The sequence below is a fragment of the Dasypus novemcinctus genome, chromosome 9 (genome assembly GCF_030445035.2).
Source record: "Dasypus novemcinctus isolate mDasNov1 chromosome 9, mDasNov1.1.hap2, whole genome shotgun sequence".
Taxonomy (NCBI): domain Eukaryota; kingdom Metazoa; phylum Chordata; class Mammalia; order Cingulata; family Dasypodidae; genus Dasypus; species Dasypus novemcinctus.
Genome location: NC_080681.1, coordinates 90,282,065 through 90,304,845, shown reverse-complemented (window position 1 = coordinate 90,304,845; position 22,781 = coordinate 90,282,065). Strand labels below are relative to the sequence as shown.

General features: G+C 42.4%; 2 protein-coding genes across 3 annotated transcripts in view; one reads left to right on the top strand and one right to left on the bottom strand.

Moving 5' to 3' along the window:
• Positions 1-5,296: 5,296 nt before the first annotated feature.
• MED8 (mediator complex subunit 8) lies at positions 5,297-10,902 on the bottom strand. Its single transcript, XM_004484454.4, has 7 exons — positions 10,795-10,902; positions 9,404-9,522; positions 8,620-8,764; positions 7,967-8,107; positions 7,705-7,786; positions 7,094-7,342; positions 5,297-6,237 (listed from the first exon to the last, which is right to left on the bottom strand). Exons 1-7 carry the CDS (start codon positions 10,798-10,800, stop codon positions 6,173-6,175), a joined length of 807 nt encoding a protein of 268 aa, XP_004484511.1. The 5' UTR covers positions 10,801-10,902; the 3' UTR covers positions 5,297-6,172.
• Positions 10,903-10,919: 17 nt separating this feature from the next.
• SZT2 (SZT2 subunit of KICSTOR complex) overlaps positions 10,920-22,781 on the top strand; it is a 60,941-nt gene continuing 49,079 nt past the window's right edge. For both annotated transcript variants that reach the window (XM_012521952.3, XM_058303764.1), the window contains exons 1-4: positions 10,920-11,001; positions 21,517-21,642; positions 22,156-22,329; positions 22,591-22,761. In XM_012521952.3, coding sequence (XP_012377406.2) covers positions 10,972-11,001; positions 21,517-21,642; positions 22,156-22,329; positions 22,591-22,761 — 501 coding nt within the window. In that variant the 5' untranslated portion in view covers positions 10,920-10,971. The remainder of the gene's footprint in view (positions 11,002-21,516; positions 21,643-22,155; positions 22,330-22,590; positions 22,762-22,781) is intronic.

The window sequence follows — 22,781 nt, the reverse complement described above, 5'->3', positions numbered from 1 at the left end:
TGACCACAAATGCTCAGAGAGAAATCTATGAATAGCAAAGGGACCCCATTAGGTATAGAATATAGGAAAACTGTGAAGTAGAGTCTTTAGTTGGTTTGGATGGGGAAAAGATAGTTTAGAAAGAATGAAAAGAGCATTTAGGTGAGGGAAGGCAACTTGTCATTTGGTCTCAAATCAAAATGATGCAATTTTAGACGAAAATGGGACTTAATAGAAGAATATAGGTGGCAAATGGGAAAAAGTTAATCCACGAAAACTATATTCAAAATTGATTTATCACATCAATCAATCCAATTTTAAAACTAGGTGCTAAAAAGAGATGGTGGGGGATGAAATATGCACGAAAGGAATCTCCTTAGGTCAAGCACCATGATAGGAACACTAAGGAGCTACAGAAGGAGAAAGAGGTTATGGCCTCCCAGAGGGATCTGTCTATTATTTATTTAGGCAATGATTACTTGAGAGCAGATAGTCTAGATTCTACCCTGGGGATAGCTAATATTTATTGAGCTTCTATCATTGCCAAGCACTATTCTAAGACATTTATATGGATTATCCCATTTAATCCTTTCATAGCAATCCTATGAAGTAAAAACTATTATGATCATCCCCAGGGATGAGGAAAACTGAGGCACAGGAGGTACTAATACATTAACTTGCCCAAGGTCACACAACTAGTAAATGGCATATCTAGGATTTGAACCCAGCAGGTCTCTCACTAGAACCTGCTCTTTAAACCAAATTGCTACATTATAATACCTCTCCAAAGTCAAACAGATAATAATAGTAGCAGCAACCATTTATAGTGTTTATGACAGCCCAGATGCTATAGTATGCCAGACACACACATTATCTTGCCAAAGATCACACAGGTCTCAGGTGGAAAGAACTGTGACTCAAGTCCCGAAAGCTCAGGGCACCTGAATTTGGGGGATAATAAAGTGCAATAGGAGCTGGAATAAGTCTGTACCAAGTACAAATATGGACCATAAAAGAGGAGGTAACTGACTCTACCTGAGGAGTGGCATTGAGTTGTGGACAAAATGGGTTGTTGGAAAGCTTCACAGGGGGTGGGGATGGGGGACAGGGGAAAGATGATTAGGTATTCGTCAGACAGAAAGATGGGGAAAGTGTTCCCTAAAGAGGGACTAGTGGGAATAAAGGAGTACCTTAAAACAGCCCGATACATTTAGGAAACTGCAAGTAGTTTGTATGGCTTGAGAATACAGTGTGTGGTGAGACAATACAGAAGACAGGTGAAGGCTACGGCTAGATCACACAGAGCTTTATTTGCATTTCCAAGAAATACGAGCTGATTTTAAAATTATTCCAATGCAGTAAATGTAATGGGGGAAAAAAGTGAATAATTACCACTAGCCTATCTGATGGCCTAGTCTGAAGGGACTTGCTACAAGTAGGAACTTCTTTGAAGTCTATTTTATCATAATAATGTATGCATACAAATTTTGTAATCTATCTTAAATTATTTACCAAATAAAATAGACACTCCAGGATGATTACTATCCTTTGACTTTCAGTACCTCTGGCACAACGCTTCTACCAATCTGCCAGGTATGTGGGCCTCAGTTTGAGAAGCACAGGAAGGGAACTAAGGGATTATAACCAGGTGAGTAATGTGATCAGATCTGTAATATAAAAAGATCTACATGGCAGCCATGCGGAAGATGAACTGAAGCAGCAAGACTGGAGATAGGGAGTCTGAACAAAAATTTTGGTGAAAGAAGCCAAAGGCCTAAACTGTAGGATAGAAGATGTGGCTATTGGAGTTGGGGATGGGATAGTTTAGGATGGCTTCCATATTCCTCGAATAGGTCATGCCCAGTAAAACTAGAGGAGCAGTAGGTTTGGAGGGAAGGATAACTGGATTTGGAAGTTCAGAACCTGAGGTATCTGTGGACCACATGGGTAGTAAAGCCCAATCAGCGATGTACAGATCTACTGCTCAGGGAAGCGGTGTGGGCTGAAAATAAAATCTTGTTGAGTTATACATACAAAAGTGGTCACAGAGAGAGCATGTAGAGTAAGAAAAGAGGGTTAAGGGCAAAGTCCTAGAGATTCAAAGGGCAGGCGGAGGTATAGAAACTCAAAAGTTGCAGAGAAGGATTGGTCAGAGAGGTAAGAGAACATGAGTCATAGAAGCCAAAGGGGAGGGAGGAAAAAGAGACTTCAAGGAAAGAGTGAGCAGTGTTACATGCTGTGGAGTGATCAAATAATATGAGGATTGCAAATAATATGAGGATCTAATGGAGCAGCCATTAGATCAAGTGTCATCTTTGATGGAGTAAGAATGATGGAGACAGAAGTCCAACTCCAAGTGCTAAAGACTGAAAGGGAGCCGTGGAAGAGACAGAGATTTTAGGCTCTTTATTTCAAGAGCACAGCTGTGAATGACTGAGGGCAGGATATGATGGTAGGCAGTAACACAGGTTCAAGCAGGAATTTTAGCATAGCAGAGACACTCACTAGGCAGGCCTTGAAAACGGAAGCAGCCCAGAGAAATTACTTAGTGAAAAGAACAGAGGATAGCACCTGTGGGGAAGAGGAGGGACAAGAGGACATGAGGAATCAAAATGATGGTAGGGAAATTAGGATGAGAGCAAGGAAAGGTAATGGAAGGACAGAGGGAAATTAGGAAGGGGAGCAGCCCAAGGTCCTTTAGATTTGATTCTGAAAGAGGAAAAGGTGATCATTAGATCAAAACTGATTTTTTGCCTATTGGAGGAGTCCCTCTGGTACAAATATCTTGCTGGGGGAGAAAGAGGGATCCTGACAACAGGAAAGTGATTTCTGACATATAATACAATACATCTATCTCTGAGCTAGCTTACCACCTCTTTGGTGAATTTTCACTAGAAAACTATGTGGAGCTAGAAAACAATTTCAGAGTAATGGTTTGGAGGGCTGTTAAGTTGTAGGTATCAGAGAAGGTTCTGTATGGAGGAAAAATCATGACTGGGGACAAATGGGATTGAGAAACATTGCTGGACTGTAGAACTAGAAAGGACCACTGAGACCACCCAAATGAGAAAACTCAGATTTAGGCAAGTCAGGTGCCTTATCCGCATTGCACTTGGGGAAACAATCTTGTCCAAATGGTAGCTGACATCCTGAGAGCATGTGAACTCATCAAGAGGCTAAAATAGGAATGTATGATCAGTCATAGCAACAAGCAGGAGCTCAAGAGCAAAAAGAATTAAATGTTAAAAGAAAGGAAATTTGTCCTATGGAATGAAGTACATGTGGAAATTATAGGATGTTGTGGCCCTGTCTAATGGGTTAGAGTTTGTCTTCTGTTCTAATCAGAAAGGCCTGTTTGCAGGACACCAAACTCTTTTAAGTATTAGACTATACATTCAAGGCCTTTAGGCAGGAGGACTCCAGCAAGCTGGCACTATGAACCCTCAAGCCTAAACAGAAAAGGTCCACAGCTCCTGGCCCAGTGCTAACCTTCAATAAGATATTCCCCCAAAGGTTGAGCAGATGAAGAAAATGTACACCCGTTAGTAGTTTATCTGGATAGTAATCATGAGTTGACCCAGGGTGGGCATTTGGAAGGATTCAGCCTTCGTCCTGCCTGGTGCTGGGATCAGCTCACACAGCTCCTGTGTCCACAGAGCACAGAGAATACATTGTCCATAAAGAGGATTATTCTCTACAAGAAGCTAAGACAAAGAAAGAGGTTGTTTTCAGCTGCCTGGGGGGAGGCTGAAGGGCATAGGAAAAGGACTAACATGGAACTGGGGCATTCCTGAAGAGTTCAGCTTCTTTCCTTTAACAGTAGGACAGGATGGGCAATATATCCCCTCTAGCTCAGTCTTCAGGACACATTTGAGTCAGAAGGAGCACTTGGCTACAACCTATCTATCTTGGCTGTTTCCCAAGAAAGTACACGATTGGGTAGGATAGCAGTAGACACCAAGGGAGATGAGAATGGCACGACTGGGGCAGACTTCAGCAATGACCAAATCCCAGTCTCAAGGCATAGCTGAAAAGGGAGAGGTCTTAGGCAATGGGTGTTAACACTGACATGGATTCATAGCTCAGCAACCTTCTATCTGCAGCAGATGAACTCTTAGCTGTAGTTAACATCTTGAAGTTTCCATGGTTCTGATTCTTTCTCCACCCTTCACACAAACCTGAAAGATAGTGGCTTATAATCTTTCTCCAGGAGCCCCGAGGTAGGAAGAAAAATCCCCAGGAAAACAGAGTGGGGGGAAGGGGGGAAGGGAGCCATGTTTTACAAATCCTAAATCTGAGCAAATAAGCAGGTCATGTCCTTTTCTTCAAAGGTAATTCCAGATATATTTTCTGAGGAAAAGTCATCCTGACGATGAATAGATAGGGTACAAATGAATATTAGTGTTACATACCTTTCTTTGGGGCATTTTCTGGGTTGTAAGGGCCCCAAAATGAGGGATACTACAGAGGTTTCCTTTTTTTTTTTTTTAAAGGAAGTGGGGTGGGAGTAAGACCATGTGCTCCCAAGTGAGGAATATAGAGGTATGAGTGCCTCCAGAGTACGAAGTGTTTGCTTAAGGACACAAGATGCAGGTGAGGCCCTGCGTATGTTCCTGTCTACATGTGAAGACCTTACCATTCTTGGAGGACAAGAATCCATATCAAATAGTGTGTTGGGAAAGAAGTCAGCATTACTCAGGAACAACAAAGAAACTTGGGGTTGGTGCCATTCAATAGGAGGGAATCTTTTCCTGGAGTAAAGGATGGCAGTCAGCAAAAGATGTTCCAGGTGTATTTAAAAAGCACAGCATGAACCCTCTCCAATAGGATAATTAGCCTTGACATTTGACATGGAAAGTGAAGAGGTAAAACAATAAACACCTGAGTGGGCTGACAAGCAACAGGGCAGTGCTGAATGGTGGCACTGATTTAGAGTTGAAGACAGGACTCCACTGCATCTGCATGCAGCAGACAGTGAGCTTTGTGAATACCATTTCTTGTCTTGATGGAACAGGAACAGATGTGACATCTTGGAACCACTCTTCCAGGCCTTTGCTGCCACAGCCTGGCAGATTTCTGCCTGGCAGTGAATAAATGAGTGAAGTACTTGTGTGGTAGGAGACTAGATCAGAAAAAGGAAGCTGGAAGGTATGAGCAGGAGGGAAGTCTCAGGTCTTTCAGATCAAAGCTAATTAAAGTGAAGAAAAACTTTTATGGGGGACAAATTAGAATTGCCTTGGAGCACCCCTGAAATTGCCTCTGATCCCTCTTCGTTGCTCTCATAAATTGCAGTCAGACAAGTCTGAGCCATTGAACATCAATTTAAATAACTTTATTCAAAAAAATCCTTTGTCCACTTCTGCTGCCTCAACCTCTGCCATTGACCATAAAAGAAGTTGCTAAGGACGTGACTCCTCCCACAATCCTACCTACTAGAGCCACTTCCTGAGGAAGCCCCCATTTACTGGCCCTTTGACATCTTTCATGTGTACAGGGTAGCATAAAGGATAGAGGACACTGTAACTATTTTCCAGAGAAAAGGTGAATTGGCTTTTCAGATGATGCTTTTTTTAGAGCAGGCCCAACGAGCTTCATCAGAGCTGCAGGTAGACAAACTGTCCCATCCCAGAAGCCTTATCACCTGCAGCATGGAGGGACAGCCAGGAAGGAACCTGGATAGAAAAGTCCTGCAGAGACAGGGTGCCTCTAAAGGACACAGAGGCTGCCACATTTTCTGGCAGCACAAAATAAGCATACGTTTTCAAAGAGAACTAAGAGGTCCAGCACCTTGTGTTCATCAGCTCACCACTGACACAGAATAGTATCAGATCAACATAAAATCAAATATTGTGGAGGGCAGGGAGAAGTGGCTGTAGAAACTATCATTTATTGGTGTCCATTATTTCATATACTGTGCTAAGTGTTTTACATTCATTTTCTCATTTTAATCCTCACAACAACTTTATGAGGTAGGTATTATCACCCCCACGTTATAGATATGAAAACAAGCTTAGAAAACTTGGGTCATTTGTCCAAGGTCACACAGCTAGTCAGTAGTGGAGCTGGGATTTGTCTGTTGCTGACAGCCCATGTTCTTTTATTGTACCCATCTAGGTCAACCTTGGGCAAAAGTCACGTCATGGTCCTGCCAGCTCTGCAAAGAGCTCCTGAGGATGGAAGTTGTCAGCCACACTCACCGCTGATAGGGATGCATTGAAGCCGACTTGATGTTGGTTTTTATTCCACTTGGCATTTTCCCTAAAAGGAACAATAAGACGGATACCTGAAGAAGTAGGACTCTCATCTTAAAAGAAATGTGGTCTTTCAGGTTCCCTTCTACCACCTCTTCTACTTAGAACCTCTGCAGCACCTGACCCTGAATAGCACGGACCTTAGTGAACAGAGGTATTGTTCTTTACCCAGTTCTCTTCCTGAAGGTATCTAGGAGGAAGGGGGTGGGATGGGGGAATAGTGGGAGGAGCCAGAACATACCCTGCACAGAGTCCTACTAATCTACCCTTGTGACACATAGCAAAACCTGTGGGGCATCTATTTATTTTGTCACAGGTAAAAGAGTATATTTGCTTTGAATTGGCTTCTTTCCTAGACAGCTTGGAAGAAATACCTCTTCTGGCTGATTGCATCTGAACTCCAGGTTGCTACCATAATTACTAAAAGTGGAGAGAAAAGACAGCAGGAACCCACAAGCAAGAGAAAGAAGATACAGAGAAAAGAATACCTGTAGGATTGGTATTATGGGCCTGCTTCACTTTCTGATACACTTACCAAATGGCCTTGATTAAGACCTGACCACTGGTTTCTGTATCTAAGAAAAAACGACGATACACCTTGTTTAGAGTAAATGTGACAGAAGGCTAGTTGAGACAGAGTTCTGAGACGGGTGAGGGGATGAAAGCAGTTTCTGCTACTCGAAATTCTGCCTCACTCTCTGGTGACTACTGCAGAGTCTCCAAATGAGATTTGTTTTCTGGGTCATGGTCCAGGGAGAAAAACAGAAAATCTCCAGGTTCAGGGTTGCTGGGGGCCCTGATGAACCAGCTTATTCTCATTTACCAGTTCCAGGTCAGCGACATTTCAATCCCTGCCACTTTACCTGGTTGACCTGCTTGGGCCATTTGCACCCCACTGAGCATTGGCTGCTGCTGGCTTGGAGCTCCTGCCATCTGCACCGGCTGTAAGCCTGAGGCTCCTGCAAGGATTGTCCCAGCTCCTGGCTGGCCAGGCTGGCCAGGCCCACTGCTGCCTGAAGGTCTCCAGTTAGAAAGCCCCTTTCCAAATGCAACAGCTGCCACCAAGGCATTGGTGTCTGCAGGGTTAAAGGTCTGCTTGTTTTGCCGGAGACCTGTAGAGAAAGGCAAGACAATCAAGTGAGGACTCTGTGGTATGCTTCTGGTACTGAACTGAACTTAGCAGCTAGAAGACTAGTATGAGTACCAGGGTTTAGAGTTCTAACTTTGGCAGGATCTAACCTTCCTGGCAGTCCAGAGGCAAAGCCAGACATCCCCAAGCTATCTCAGAATTCTCCTTTCTCATTTTGCCCATTTCCTCTACCTACTCCAGTGCTGGCCTTAAATAAGAAAGGCTAAGAGAAGGAAGACAAACCCTTTCCTATGCAATTCATTCTTGTGTTCTCACTTCCACCATTTCTACTCCAGTGATCTTATCCTTCCCTCTCTCTCCATTTTGCCAGCAATCCTTCCATACCTCCACTCTCTGATTCTCTCTCCTCTTTGCTGATTTTCTCTAGAAGGTTTGAGCACATTTTATTCAAGCTCTGGATCTGCTTCTGTAACACACACAATTTGTGCAGAGATTAGGGCAAGCAGGGAATGATTATGGGGAAGTTTCTACTTCGTGCGCTTACCGGGTTACTTAGGTGTTATCAGTTGCCCAGGAATGGTAATGCCTAGCTTCTCATGACAGGACTGAGGGGTCAGGGGGAACCAGGGCAGTGACTCAGTTCAACCTGAGCTGCATCAGCACCAATGCGTGCAGCATCTGTTGTCAGTTGCTTCTCCTGCTCTTCAACCTCAGGGTCAGGCTTGGTTCTCAGGTGGTCAGGGACCACCTCGTGGCTGAAAACAGGCACTCGTCCTTCTGTTTGCCGCTGAAATACAGAGTTTATTGATCCTACTATGCATTCCAAGAAGATTTGATTTGGACCCACATACAGTCCCTTACACAAGGAAAACATAACTTGAGACTTACAATATCTAATTTCCCAGGATACCGTTCCTTTCATTCCATCCTTCATTTCTACATCCTTGCATCCCTATTTCTACCAGACCTAGGGGTAAATTAAACAATCTATCCACGCCACATTTTAATCAGACTAAAATAGACAAAATCACAGAAGAACAGACTTTTTATTAGAGATAGGTAAAAAAGAGAAAGGTCTTTGGCTTGGTGATATAGGCCTCAGGTTATTACAGCACTATTTGGGAGCGGCTCCCCAATTCTCAGAGGACAAAAAGCTAGACCTCCAAAACACAGCTCTCATTTTTTATTGCCAGCCTTTACTCCACACTCAGAACTTCTAGAACAGCTAAGCAACAATTGTGTTCAAGACCCTCATCTGAGAACTTAATTTCCCAAGTTCTACCCTTCTTTTCCTCTTACCATAAGATCTTCATCTCGGTCTGGGGACAACACCAGAGGGATGATGACCTGGTTACGGAACAGTGGTGTCTTTTCATGCTTCAAGACCTTGTTCAGCGTGTTCAGCTGTCCGGAGAGCAAGGCAAAGCTGTCCAGGACAGAAGGCCTGAAGGTAGTTAAGAAGATGTCAGAAAATTCCTCTCCTTCCCTCAGGTGGTTCCCAGTAAAGTAGCTTCTAAGAGGTCCTTCACACTAGGAATACCCAGACTCATCCCAAAAAGACTCATAGTCCTGCTTAGGCAGGAATCAGACTGGCTCATAGGGACTGTAGGGTTAGGAAAGAGGGACACAGGGGTAAGGAACAGTGGCAAAATAGGAACCACGACTTTACCGTTATCACTAAAAACTCAGAAATGGGGTGAAAGCTTCTTTTTCAGCCTGGAACAGGATCTATACTTCCAGAGTAGGCAGCACCTAAAATACTCAGCCACATCCGTGGCAATGGATCCAGCATGATGAGATATGAAATGGGTAGGCTGAGAGAGGAGTTCCTAATAAGAATATGTCAGAGAGTACGAATCAAAAGCTAGCAAGAACCTGGGTTGGGAAACTGGGCATTTCTTTACTTCCTTGCCATGGAGGCCCTAAGCCAATCTCCATTGTTAAACGTTAGGAAACCCAGCTCTTTCTAAATTAAAAGATATTTGCAACTGACAAACGGTTACATCACTGGAGATGTCCTACCTTCCAGAAGGCCAGCCCCATACCTATAAAGCCCTCCCCAGCCTGCCCTGGCAACCCTTACCAAGTCAGCCGGTCATACTCGTTTTCCAACTTATAAATGAAACTCCCCAGTGAGTTCTTCAGATCAGCTGCTTGACTCAGCAGTGCATCTAATGATGCCTCAAGCTGTTTCTCCTCCCTCTGCACCAATAAGAAAAGGCTGGTTACCCAAATGGGTGTGTGAATGGCACACATAGAGGAAGACAGTGTACATCATCTGGTCAGGTAACAGAGGAGAGCCAGGCTGTTTTCTGTCTTTGGTATTTGGGATTCAGAAGTCATTAACCCTTACCTGAGATCTTTCAACCTGTTCACCTTACCTCAATTCCTCCTACCAACTGATTCATTTCTCTCATCATCTCCTAATCCACTGTTTTTTCTCTGTATTAGGTACATTCTATTCTCCCTGAGATTCGTTATCTTCTGTGCACCTCTCCAGCACATGTACACCAACTTCCTCTAACATACAATCTGTCTTGAGAGCCTAGCTGTTCTTAATATTGACAATATCTGCCAATGAAGGAAATCTGCCTACACTTGATGCATTCTCTGAATATCAACGCTGCCCACCACTCCCCCTACCCCCAACACAAATCTTTATTTGCTCTCAAACTCCTCCTTGCTGAATTAATTTGTATTTATTTTATTTATGTGCCAGCATCCCTGCACATCTTTCACAAGCTCAGTCAACCTATAAACATTTACCAAAAGACTGCCAGGTGCAAGAAACTAAATAACTAATGAAACCCGAAAAAATGCACAAACTCCTAAGAGCCAGATTAGCAATTTTAAATGCTTGGAGTCTGCAAGGCATTTTCTTCTCAGCTGTGGCCTCCAGTTTTACTTCATTTCTTCACCCTCAACAACCACCGGGCACAGGATGGAAAGAATGATGCAAACCCATCTTGTAAACGCAGCTAATGTGTCAGACAGGAACCAGGATCCTGGATTCAAGCCACGGCCTAAGGCCATAAATAGCGTAGCTTCCCCGCAATTCCTCCCCTCCTCAGGCTTTTTCCCGTCTTCTCTACATCCAACAGCCTCCATTTCATCCTAGGATGGGGTCTGAGTCAACACACCATTTCTTGAGCGGTCTTCCTTGAATTGCATCTCTACCTCGCCAAACTAAAACCTAATCCATCTCCACACCCCAGCACGTCAGTGCTACCTCCTCCCTCCGGACTTGGCCGCAGTCTCCGTCTCTATCAAGCCGAATTCACCCCGTCCCTCACCAGCGCCCCCCTCTTATCTGGTCGGCCTCTTTTCCCATGCCACGTTCCCTTACCCAACAGTCAACGGCCCTGTCCTCTCCTCTCAACCCGAATGCCTCACTCTCTCCAAACCCAGCCCACTCCCAGTCCGGTTATCCGAAGCTCGCTGGCTGTAAACAGGCCCATCTCGCTTCTCACCTACCTGCATTGCGGTGGTGGCATCGGCGGCAACAACTTCCTCTTCCGATTTCTAACTCGGCGAACCCCTCTGGAAGGGCTTCGTCCACCAATCAGAAAACTCGGAACTCCCACTCACTTCCGGTTCCTGCCGGGTCAAAGGTCGAGGGTGGAACAGCTTCCCTAGTTGGGGGCGGGCTGTATGATGGCCTCGGAGCACCCGGAGCCGGAGGTGAGGGGCGGTCGGGCGCAGCGCTGGATCCCGGGATCCGAGTGGGAGGGTCCAGCGGGCAATCGCGGCAGGGGCCTCCGAGCCTGGGGACTGCCAGGCAGCGTAGCTTTGGCAGGAACCGACCAAACCCGGAGGGCCTGAGAACCGAACCTCCTCAACGCGGTCGGCGGTTTCCCGTGATCTTGAGGCGAAGCTTTAAAACTTTTTGCCTTTTTTTTCCCAGTTAACTGAAATTTCATCCACGTCGCCGACTTAGTGCTTTTGGGGCTCTTTAATCTAATAATGGTATTAACAAAACCTGTGTTTTGATATGTTGCCCTTTCAGTGGACAACATAGCAGTAGGCTTATTTTGCCGGTTTCTGCATTTCTTTAAACATTGCAAAGCCATAAGCAACATATAAAATAATTTAGTTCTAGCTCTCATGCCTTTTGGAAAGGTAGTTCTGGTTGGGGTGAAAGAACATTTGACTTGGAGGAAAACCGCACGTTCCAATATTGTCCCTGCCATTTAGCTCCCTGTGCAGCGTCGGGCAAATTTTAACTTCCCATATGCTGTTTCCTTCTTTGTAAAGTACCTGCCTTATGCAGTGTTGTGAGGATCGCATGTATTACACCAGAAAGTGCATGGGAGGTATCCATTAGGTGCTAAGGAACATGCAAGGAACTTATATACGTTTTGTCACCCAAACTTGACGCAATGTGGCGATATTCTTCCCATTTACTTTAGAAAGTTAAACTGAGAAGAAAAGCTAAGTACCTTGCTCAAGTGCGACTCAGCTGGGGAGTAGCAGAATTTTGAAATTAGACTACTGAGCATAAAATCTTAGATGTGAAAAGAACACTAGGAGAGGTGCCCAGTTTTACAAGAGATTATACTAGTAGGTTGGAAGGGTGTGGGATGTGTATAATAACACAAATGTCATAATTTATTGAATACTAACTGCATGTCAAGCAGTATTCTAAGCACTTTACAAATCAATTCATTTTCTCAACCCTATGAAGTAGAAGTTGTAATCCCCTAAAAACATTCATTTTTATTGATACATATTAATAAAACATAAATCCATCCAAATCCCCCCCTTTTTTTAATTTAAGGAAACTGAGGCACAGAGATATCAGAGTAGCAAAGTCACACAGCTGTTAAGTGGTAGAGCCAGGACTCAAAACCAGGTGGCCTGAGTCTAGATCCTGTGTTCTTAGCTCTAATGCTTATAGCATAAATATTAAAGTAATCACCAGATGGCAAATCTCTGGCTCATTGGGAGATGGAGTGGTGAGACTGACTACAGAAAATGATGCCCTTTTAAAAGAATCAGACATGTTCACAGGTGTTGAAATAGCCCACACGTCAGAAATAATCACTACGGAGAAGAAAACCGTAAAACAATTTGGAGTACATTTAGTTTTGGATTAAAATGAGAGGAAATGAGATATTGTGGGGAAATATCTTTTTAGGCAGGTAGTCTAAAGCAGCACTGTCCAATAGAAATATGCAAGCAACATACATAATTTTTACTTTTCTAGTAAAAAGTAAAAAGAAACAGGTAAAATTGATTGTATATTAAGTCAGTATTGCCAAAATATTACCATTTAAACATGTAATAAATATTAAAAATCATGAGCTATTTAACATTCTTTTCTTGTACCAAGTCTTGAAAATCCAATTTGTATCTTAAATTTATAGCACATCTCAGTTTTGCCTAGCCATATTTCCAGTGTTCAATAGCTACATATGGCTAGTGCCTGCTGTATTAAACTGTACAGATCTAAAGTAACTTGGAGGCCAGATAACATTCCTGGGAGTTTCCATTCGACCAGAAGTTAAACATTTGTTAAGTTGTTGATTTACATTTCTGTTTATTTTATCTCACAAGGTAGAGGAAGTAAAGAGAGTTGCCCCTGGGCATAAGAAAGTGACTGACTTTTAGAGTTTATTACAATCCTAAGTAAGGAAGATTTGGTCCTGTCAGAGAGATACTTGAGATTTAGGAAATCATGCATTCATCAAATATTTAAAATATTTCACGAGTGCTGCTATAGACTCAGAATTGTGTTATGTTTCGGTGGATACAACATTGTAAACCTGAAATGCTCCCCATCTACAGGGAGGAAATAAAGGTTGAATTAAGATAGTGCTGCAAAGGAAAAACACAGAGTGAATGAGTAAGTGTTTAATAGGAGCTCTTAACCTACTCTGTTAAGTAGCAGGGGGAAGGTTCAGGAAAACCTTGGAAGAATGACATTTTAGCTGAGGCCTGAAGGATGGGTAGAAGTTGACTGTGAGAAGGATTGGAGAGCATTACAGGCAAAGGGAATGGTGAGGGAGCTTGGAACCTTCAGGAAACTGAGAGGAAACAGCTGTTAATGTGAATACATTGTGACAATGAGAATAGTTAATACTTAATTGAGTGCTTACTAAGTGATGTTTTGTCCTCAAAAAGCCCTATGAGACAGGCGCTATTATTTGCCCTTTTTCACAGATGAGGAAATTGAGGCATGAAGAGTTTAAGTAACTGGACCAAGTCTGTGTTGCTAATAAGCTGCAGAACCAGCATTTGATCCTAAGTGCTCTTGCACTAAAGTGCATGCTCTTAACCCCGGGGCGCGCGCGGGGGGGGCCGACACAGACACGAGTGGGGGGAAGGGTGTGTATTGCTGAGAAATGAGGCTGAGGCCAGAGATAATTTAATTTAGGTTGAGGCCATTCTAGAGACTCAGGACTTTGACATAAGTATACTGGTGGGGAGGCTTCAGAAGTTATTTCATGGGAGTCTGTTAACAGAAGATAGCACGAGGGTTGGACAGAGCTCAAAAAATAATTGACCTTAATTCAAAGGGACAAATACCAAAAGCAACAAATTAATGAGATGGACAATGTTTCATTTATTCTGGTACACATGGTATGCAGCACAGTGCCTGATGGTGTTTTTTTCTTTTTTTCTTTTGTGATGGTGTTTTATTCATCTTTGTATAAATGGTTTATAGGCCTTAATAAATGCCCCCAAAGAATAATGGACTTCCTCTATCATTATTCTGACTCATTAATTGCAACAACATCCCTATGAAGTAGGTATTCTGAACCGCATTTATAAGTGAAGGAACTGAGGGCTGGCAAAATTAATTAACTTGTCCAAAGTCACCCATAAAGCACGTAATAGAACCAGATTTAAATCCAAGTCTCTGACCCCCAAAACCCTGCTTTGTCTTTTTTGCCAGACTGCTCTAAGAGTAATGCATTTCAGACTCAAGGGGTATTAAATATTGGGGAATTGAGGCCCCATGTGAACGTGGGTGGTGAGAAAACAATTAATTTAGGAATTCTCAGGCATTAATGTGAAAGAATTACTTGGGAACTTCCTCAAATGCAGATTCCTGAACCCCATCAACTCCAGTTCAGTTGGTCTGGGATGGTGCCCAGGAATATGCATTTACTAAGCACCCCAATTGATAACCAACACAGCTTTTTCTTGGGTCACATTTTGAGAAATACCATTCTAACTGCTTTAAAATTAGTTCTTAAATTTTCTGGTTCTAATAAATTACATTTTAAATATGAGGGGAACTTAGAGATTATGTTTTGAAAATGTAGTTGTTGAACTTTGAAGGATCTTGTATAAGGGACAGTGTTGCTAGAAAGCTCAAGTTGAACAAATGTTCCTAGTTTCAAGAGGGTAGATTATTTAAGAATTGATTGATGAACTAGACTTAAGTTTGGTCTTCCGCAGTTCATTATTGAAAATAACTTTTGAGACAAAGTAGAGAAATGAAAGCTATACAGTAGTAGAATTAACTGGCCTACTAAAAATTTACAATCTGAAGGAAATTTCCTATTTGCACAGTGCTCACCCCTATACCCTCCTAAGATCCTACCCTGGGTCAGTTTATTCTGTCACATGGTATCAGAGAAACTCATTCTTTTCCTTTGGATAATTTATTCAGCTGGTAATAATACAATAATTAGAGTGAATGTTTGATTAATGTTTTTGTCTTCCGTTATAGGGTAAGTTAGGAGAGCAGGAATGCCTATTTTTGCTTTCTGTTGTTTACTTGGGACTCATTGTCTAGCATGAAACAGGCTCTCTGTAAATTTGTTGACTGAATGATGACTGAATGAACCAATGCACACTTCCTTACCTTTGTCCTTTCGGACTTGAATGAAGACTTGATGGCATCTTGATTGAATAAGCAGGGAAATAAAGCAGGAGAAAGAAAATAGACCAGCTTCCTAAGCTTCATGATAGAATAATGGGCTGAATTTACCTAATGTAATAGGATTAGTTGAATAATTTATGTGTCCAGATAGGCCAGCTGCATGAGTACAGAGTGGAGATTTGCCTTACCAGCAGCATAAATGAGAAGGTCATGAAAGTTTCCCAAGTCAACAGTATGTTAGAGTTTACAAAAAAGTAAGTAGAACCTCAGGGACTCTGACTGTGACCTGACCCAAGGTGTTATGTTCCATTCTAGTCCCCACATTGTAAGCTGAAAAGTATATCAGCCAGAGTCCATTCATAGGCACATGATCTAAGATATGAGATAGTGAGGAAACTTGAAATAATGCCGCTTGAAGCATAGTGAAAAACTTGAAGATTTTTTTTTATTCTGGAGAAGACTCGAGATAGGACTGTCTTCAGTTATTTTATGGCTTCTTTTGGCATAGGGTGAGACTTTCCCTGTGTGCCTTTAGGAGATCAAACTAAAAATTGATTAGATGTTTCCAAGAGAACAGGTTTCATGACATTATCAAGAAAACATATTCTGACTCAGTGTGAAGAAGTTTCTAGCTATGCCAGCTAATTGGGGATGAGCACAAAAAGCTGGAGTAAATGGCCTTGCAAGACTTCTTCCAGATTCAAAGAAGCAAGGTAAACATAACAAGACCTTGTTATTACTAATATGCATATTATAGGCATACCTTATTTTATTGTGCTTGTCAGATATCGTCTTTTTACAAATTGAAGATTTGTGGCAACCCTGAGTTGCAAGTCTCTCAGCACCATTTTTCCAATAGTATGTGCTCCTTTTGTGTCTCTGTCACATTTTAATTAAGATATTTACATTGTTTGTAGACATAATGCTATTGCACACTTAATAAATTATAATATAGTATAAACATAACTATTGTATGTACTAGAAAACCAAAATATTCATTTGACTCACTTTATTGCAATATTCCCTTTATTGTGGTGATCTGGAACCAAACCCACAATATCTCTGAGGTATGCCCGGATATAGCACTTTTACGTTCTCAAAGTATTTTCACACATCGTCTGGAGAGGTGGAGTTACTTTATAGAGGAGGAAACATAGAGACTCATACCCAGAGTCTCTGTGTTATCAAATCATTTTTTCTTTCTATAACACCATTCTTCTTTCTAAAACAAATCAATAACTTAAGACAAATAGTAAATACAATGTAACCCCAATCCCTACTCCCTAGAACTCCAGGAACAGTAAAAAGAAAGTAACACTAGAAAAGAACACATTAGTAAAAGCCTGAAAAAAGTACTTTTCATGGAAGTGAAGGAAAAATCCAAACAGTAGAATTTGCTAGTTTTTCCATAAAGTGGTTGAAGAAGGATGGGAACTCCTGAACAGTAAAAAGATGTTGATAAAAGGTGAAAAATTAGTACAGGGAAGAAATTAAGAACATGTCTGGAATTAGAGAAGAGAATAAATATACATAATAAGGGCAATTTCTCTCATGCGTTCATCCAACAAATGTCATTTGAACACTTAATATGTTTCAGTGCTGTGCTGTGTGCTAGGGATATAGCAGGGAATGTTATATAGACACAGCCCCTGCCTCCTGGGTGTTTCTAGACTTGTAAGAGAAACAAACATTAAAAGGTATACTAATTCTTAATTATAAACCCTGATAAGTGCTATGAAGAAAATGTATAGGCTGATTTGTGAATGTCTAACAGATAACTAACTCAGTGCAGGGAATCCTAGAAAGGTTGATTTATTAACACAAGTGACAAAGTGGCTTCAAGTTATCCTTAGAGTGTTAGCCAGTCGACTTGCTTCTCCCCCTTTTAACCCTGGCCCAATATGGGCCAAGGCTTCTTCCCTTGTTTTTTCCTTACATAACTGAAACAGGCCAGCATCTCCAAAAAGAAAAAAAGACTTTACTAAATACCAAAGAAGAAGAAAAGGAAAATAATATCAAGATTATTGTCGATGTGGGCAGAGGCCCTGCGGTGGGAGCTTGGTGCCTGTTTGAAGCAGCTGGGGGTCCATTGTTGTTGGAAAGGAATGAGTGGGATGGGGATGGCATGAGGCAAGCTAGTTAGGGAATCAAAAGATGGATCTGGAACCTGGCAGAAAGCCCACGTGGCCGTGAATACTCCACAAAATGGCTGCTGGAAGAACCTTGCGAGAACCGCCATTCCAAACAGGATTTCCTCCAGAATCAAGGAGTAGCCTGGGATATTCTCCAGGGGACTTATCACTGGGCTCTTCTGGGGGATTGAGAAGTGGGGTAATCAATCAAAACAGCTAACAACTTGGATTCTTTCCCTGACATTAGCAAAGGGGTGGAATAATTAATGATTTAAAAAGCAAGTGCAAAATCCAAACCTGCCCTGTTCTTGCCTTTTCTCCCCCTGCCTGGATCTGCATGCAAGTAAACCTGGGGATTTGTAACCTTAATGGGGAACTGTAGTCTGTAAATCAGCCCTCTTTATCTCTTTTCAGCCCTTTTCTTCTCTACCTGGGACCATAATCTGTTATTTTCTCCCATTTCTCTTCTCTCCACGCCTTAATGAATTACTGGCCTAACTAAAAAAAAGAATAAAGATTATTACCAACATTATCTCAGCTTGAAAATAGTCCTATTGATTATGATTAGTTTTAAATATCAAGTTTGCCTTGTATAGAATGTACAGTAAGTTCATTTATTCAGGAAATTTTTATTGAGCATCCTTATATGTCAGGTACTGCCCTAGGCTGTAGGGATAGAGTGATGAACAAAATGGGTCACTAAATTGAGATATCCTTCCTATTCTGATAATTCTCTGAGCCCCAACCCATCCTTTTTGAGAGGAGAACCTTCTCAGCGATCCAGCATAGTCAGCTCATGCACAAGAGGAGCCACTACTGTCGGACCCACACTAGATAAGTCAACCCTGTAGAGGAGGTTGGCTGGTATATGAGAGCATCCCACACTGAGACCAAGGATCAGAGAAAGAGACGGAGTAATTGCTGCTCTTTCCTTCTTTATCAATAAATAGACCGTTTTCATTTATTTGAGGGTGTACAATTTGATGGAACCTCTTCGATAGTAAATAACTAATTTTTTTTTTTAAGATTTTATTTTTTTATTTATTTAATTCCCTTCCCCTCCCCCGGTTGTCTGTTTTCTGTGTCTTTTTGCTGCGGCTTGTTTCTTTGTCTGCTTCTGCTGTCGTCAGCGGCATGGGAAGTGTGGGCGGCGCCATTCCTCGGCAGGCTGCTCCCTCCTTTGCGCTGGGCTGGGCGGCTCTCCTTATGGGTGCACTCCTTGCGCGTGGGGTTCCCCTACGCGGGGGACACCCCTGTGTGGCAGGGCACTCCTTGTGGGCATCAGCACTGCGCATGAGCCAGCTCCACACGGGTCAAGGAGGCCCGGGTCTTGAACTGCGGGCCTCCCGTGTGGTAGACAGACGCCCTAACCACTGGGCCAAAGTCCGTTTCCAATAACTATCTAATTTTTCTAGCTAACTTAGAAAACTTACTTGTTTCTGATGCTACCCTAGTCATTTTTTTTCCTTTGCTTGAAAATGATAATGTATTTTTTTCCTTCCAAGGCTTAGTGAATTTACAAAAAGAGGATCAAAATTTACAGGCTGCTTAGTTCATACTAAGAATGCAAGAGATGAGAACCTATGCCTCCATGGCACATGGCACTGATAGGCACTGACATTTAAAACAGGTTCTCCCAAATTTGTATTATAACCTTCAGAGATGCTGCATTCCTTACATACCGCCTCACACCACATACTTGGATCTAGTCAATAAGTCACTGGAATGGTTCAGAGGTATTTTTGGTTTTTGCCATTCTGCTATAAAAATAAAAATTTTCGGTTAATTTCCAAAAAATAAATGGGTCAGTAAATTCATTTTGTTCTGCTTCTACTTTACACAAAGCTTCATATTCAACCTGATATCTTTCTAGCTGTATTTTCTTTTCTGCTAATAGTGCTTGAAGATACTGCTGTTGGGCTTCTCTTTGCTTTGCTATAGATTTGAGCAAATTCTAAGCACCAATGACCTTAATCTTATTTTCTGCTTCTCTTACAAGTTAGACAAGGTCAGTTAAAATAACTATTTTCTGAAACTGGCCAGTTTTGCCCACAAAGTCCTTCACTCTTCCTGGAGCTCTCTGGTCTGCTGGATAACCTCTGGGTGTAGCTCCCGTACTTCGTTCAACTCGTCAAAGTGCACCCCTGCTCCTGTGATGTCCTTGGCCATACCTGGTTCCCTTCCAGCTTCCCTAGAGAAGTTCTGCTCTGAAGGGTTGAAGTGGCAGTCAGGAGGAGGTGTGTCAAAGCAGCAAGAGTTAGAGTAAAGTCCAGTTGCTTGTCATAGGCATCTTTCATTCAACACATATTTCTTGAGTATCTACTACATGCCAAAACTGCTAGAAGCAGGGAGACAAAGAGGAATGCAACATGGTCCCCACCCTAGAGGAGCACATGGCTTAGCTGCCAACCCTGGAGGATGTAGATGACAGCTGCAATCTCTGGTCCACCTCAGTCATTATTGATATCTTCCTTTCTATTACTTTCTTCCCATGTCCTCACTTCCAAGTAATTACCGTGTCTGGTGTGTCCTATCTCCTAAAAATCCCTTGTTAAATGTTTTATTATAAGATTGGCCTCGTTTACATATGTAAAGAGCCTAGTATTGTGGTAATAATGTGTAATAGTTGACTTTTATTATGTTCTTCCTTAGTGCCAGGCACTGTGCTAGTCACTCCATAAGCATGATTTCACTTAATCCTCGTAGGCACCATTAGATTGGTATTAGGATTATCCCCATTTTACAGATGAGAGCACTGAGAATTAAAAAGTTTAAGTACCTTTCCCAAGATCTCATAACAATGACAGAATTGGAATTCAAACCCAGGTTGTCTGTATTTGAAACTCTTTCATTTAACCTCTACAGCATACTATTGAATGTATTTTAGGTGTTCAATAAATTAGTTCCTTCCGTCCTCTTGCCTTTCATCTGAGCCATTTCCCAGTATGTTTCTATATCCTTTTATCCTCTCCTCCTCCTGTCTTGAGAAGTAGAAAGACTTTTTACATCTTTAGCTATTGTATCTCTTCTCTGACATCAAAGACACTTTATTATTGCTTTTTCGACCTCTTTTCCATGCTTATTTCCTCGTTTTAGGGGAAAAAAAAATTCTTCTTTCAACACCACGTTTCTCAGCAGTCATTAACTTCTGTTCATTTCTCATCTACTACCCTCTCTTTAATCCTTGAAGCCTGGCTTTTTCCCACTCACTAGTCAGGAACACAAGAGGAGAAATTTGCAATATATCTAGAACAGGAAGAGAGTAAACTTTTCCTCTAAGATAAGAGTAAGGGAATAAAGAATGTTATGGATAAAGATTAATTAAGAGGTCAGGAGGACACATTGGAAATTAAGATCGGTTGACCCTTACTTTCTCTGTGAAACAATAGGGAAGTTTATCTGCTGGGAGTGAGGAGGTTAAGAGTCTAGAAAGCCTTCTGTGGGAAAGAGGAAAAGTTGCTGACCAGGAAGCAGTAAAAAGGACTGGTAGTGGTCTGCTAGAGCTGGCACCAATGGCAAGGTCATGGTTTCTTTCTGTCAAACTGTAGCCACCATGTATATAAGGGAGAATGTTGAATTGATTCTGAGTCCAGATTTGTCAGGGCTTGTGTAGTGGAAGGACAAAAACGTAGGTAAGGGAACTGATTACCTATGAGACCAAGAAGGGAAGGAACTAGAGTGCTGACAACTGAAAAGTTGACAGTTAGGAGAATGTGACCCACAAATGTTGATTTTGAGGGTTTGGGGAGGCTTGCTGTTCACTCTGTGAAGATTTCTTTAGTGGTCAAAGCTTACTAGGAAGAACTGTCCAACATTCATTTAATGTACCACGGACTTATTGTCTACTGTTTTAAGCAATGTGCCAAGCACAGGGACACAAAATTAGAACAAGACACATTCTCTGCCCTCAAGGAATTTATAGTTTATAGGAAAAACTAACACATGAATATTTGACAATATTGAATGTTGTTTACTGTTACTTTAACTCCTGGAACTACTCCCAGGAGATGGTCTTTTGAAATAGTGTTATGATTTTGAAAGATAGCAGATATGCAGAAACATATCTCTGATCTATACAGGGGGAATGGGAGCAGAGCATTGAGAATTGAATCCTTGGGAAGACCTTGCAGGGGGATGGTGTTCTGCTTTGCCTCCCACCAGAGATTTCTATATACTAGGAACTGAGTGAGTTTTTATTTTTACTATATATTGATGTCTATTTGTCTCTAGGTAGAAGAAGCTGGGCAAGTGTTCCTGTTGATGAAAAAGGATTATCGAATCTCCCGAAATGTTCGCCTGGCTTGGTTCCTCAATCACCTTCATCAAACTGTGCAGGCCACACCCCAGGAGATGTTGGTGAGGCAGGATGTGAGAGATGGCTGGCTGGCTGGCTGGCCCAGAAGGATTTTTTTTAGGAGGGTACTAGAAATAAACATAGGGGAAATTAACTCTGAGGGGACTCAGTCTGGGAGGGGTAATTGACTTTATCCAGAAGATAATTCTGCAGGGGAGTTTTATTTTAGTTTATTTATTCCCACTTCCCCCCACCTTGAGATGACTCCCTCATTTGTCTTCTTGTTGTGTCCACTTGTGTCCACTTGCTGTCTGCTTGTCTTCTTTAGGAGGCACTGGGAACTAAACCTGGGACCTCCCATGTGAGAAGTGGAGCCCAACTGTTTGTGCCACATTCGCTCCCCAGAAATTTTATTTCAATAATTTTTTTTCACGTAGTGAAGGGAAAAGTATGATTGGGTTCCAGGTGGAGGGGCCAGTGGTTTGTCTTTTTAGATATAGAAATCAGGCCCTGGGAAGAGAGCATCATCCCTTTCTTCCCTCATCTTTTACTTTTGTCTCCATCTTAATTGTTAGCATCAGTCTGAGCAGGAATTGGAAGTCCTCAGTGTCCTGCCCCCTGGATGGCAGCCAGATGAACCAGTGGTCCCAAGGCCATTCCTCCTCGTACCCTCCACCCGGGTCACTTTCCTGGCTTGGCAGTATCGATTCGTTATTGAACTGGACCTTAGCCCATCTACTGGCATTGTGGTGAGAGTTTGGGTGGAAAGAGTGGGAAGAAAGGCAAGGGTGGGTAGTAAGGAGGGGAGGGAGAGACCTGGAAGAAGTGAAAAGTGATCCCAGCCTGCCGCTGCAGGAAGTATGCTCACATTCCATTTGTGACACTGCATCTGAGGGTGAGATCAACTTAAGATAAGGGACCCCCTTGCCCATGGGAGCTGTTCGTTTCTGCCCTCTTCTAAGGGTCACCTTTGGTCACTCCTGAAAGATCTTTTTCTGCATTGCCCTCAGGATGATTCCACAGGGGAGATCTTGTTTGATGAAGTTTTCCATGCCCTCTCCCGCTGCCTAGGCGGACTCCTTCGGCCCTTCCAAGTGCCTGGATCTTGCATCAACTTCCAGCCAGAGATCTACATAACTATCCAGGCCTATACCTCTATCATTGGCCTGCAGTCCCACCAGGTACTCTGTCCTTTCTCTAA

Excerpts from the sequence above, each read along its gene's own strand:
- MED8 (XM_004484454.4), bottom strand. Across the intron at positions 7,787-7,966 it reads TTGGTGCTGATGCAGCTCAG|AAGCAGATCCAGAGCTTGAA; the intron begins GTTGAACTGAGT and ends TGTGTGTTACAG. Across the intron at positions 6,238-7,093 it reads GGCCCAAGCAGGTCAACCAG|GGAAAATGCCAAGTGGAATA; the intron begins GTAAAGTGGCAG and ends TGTTCCTTTTAG.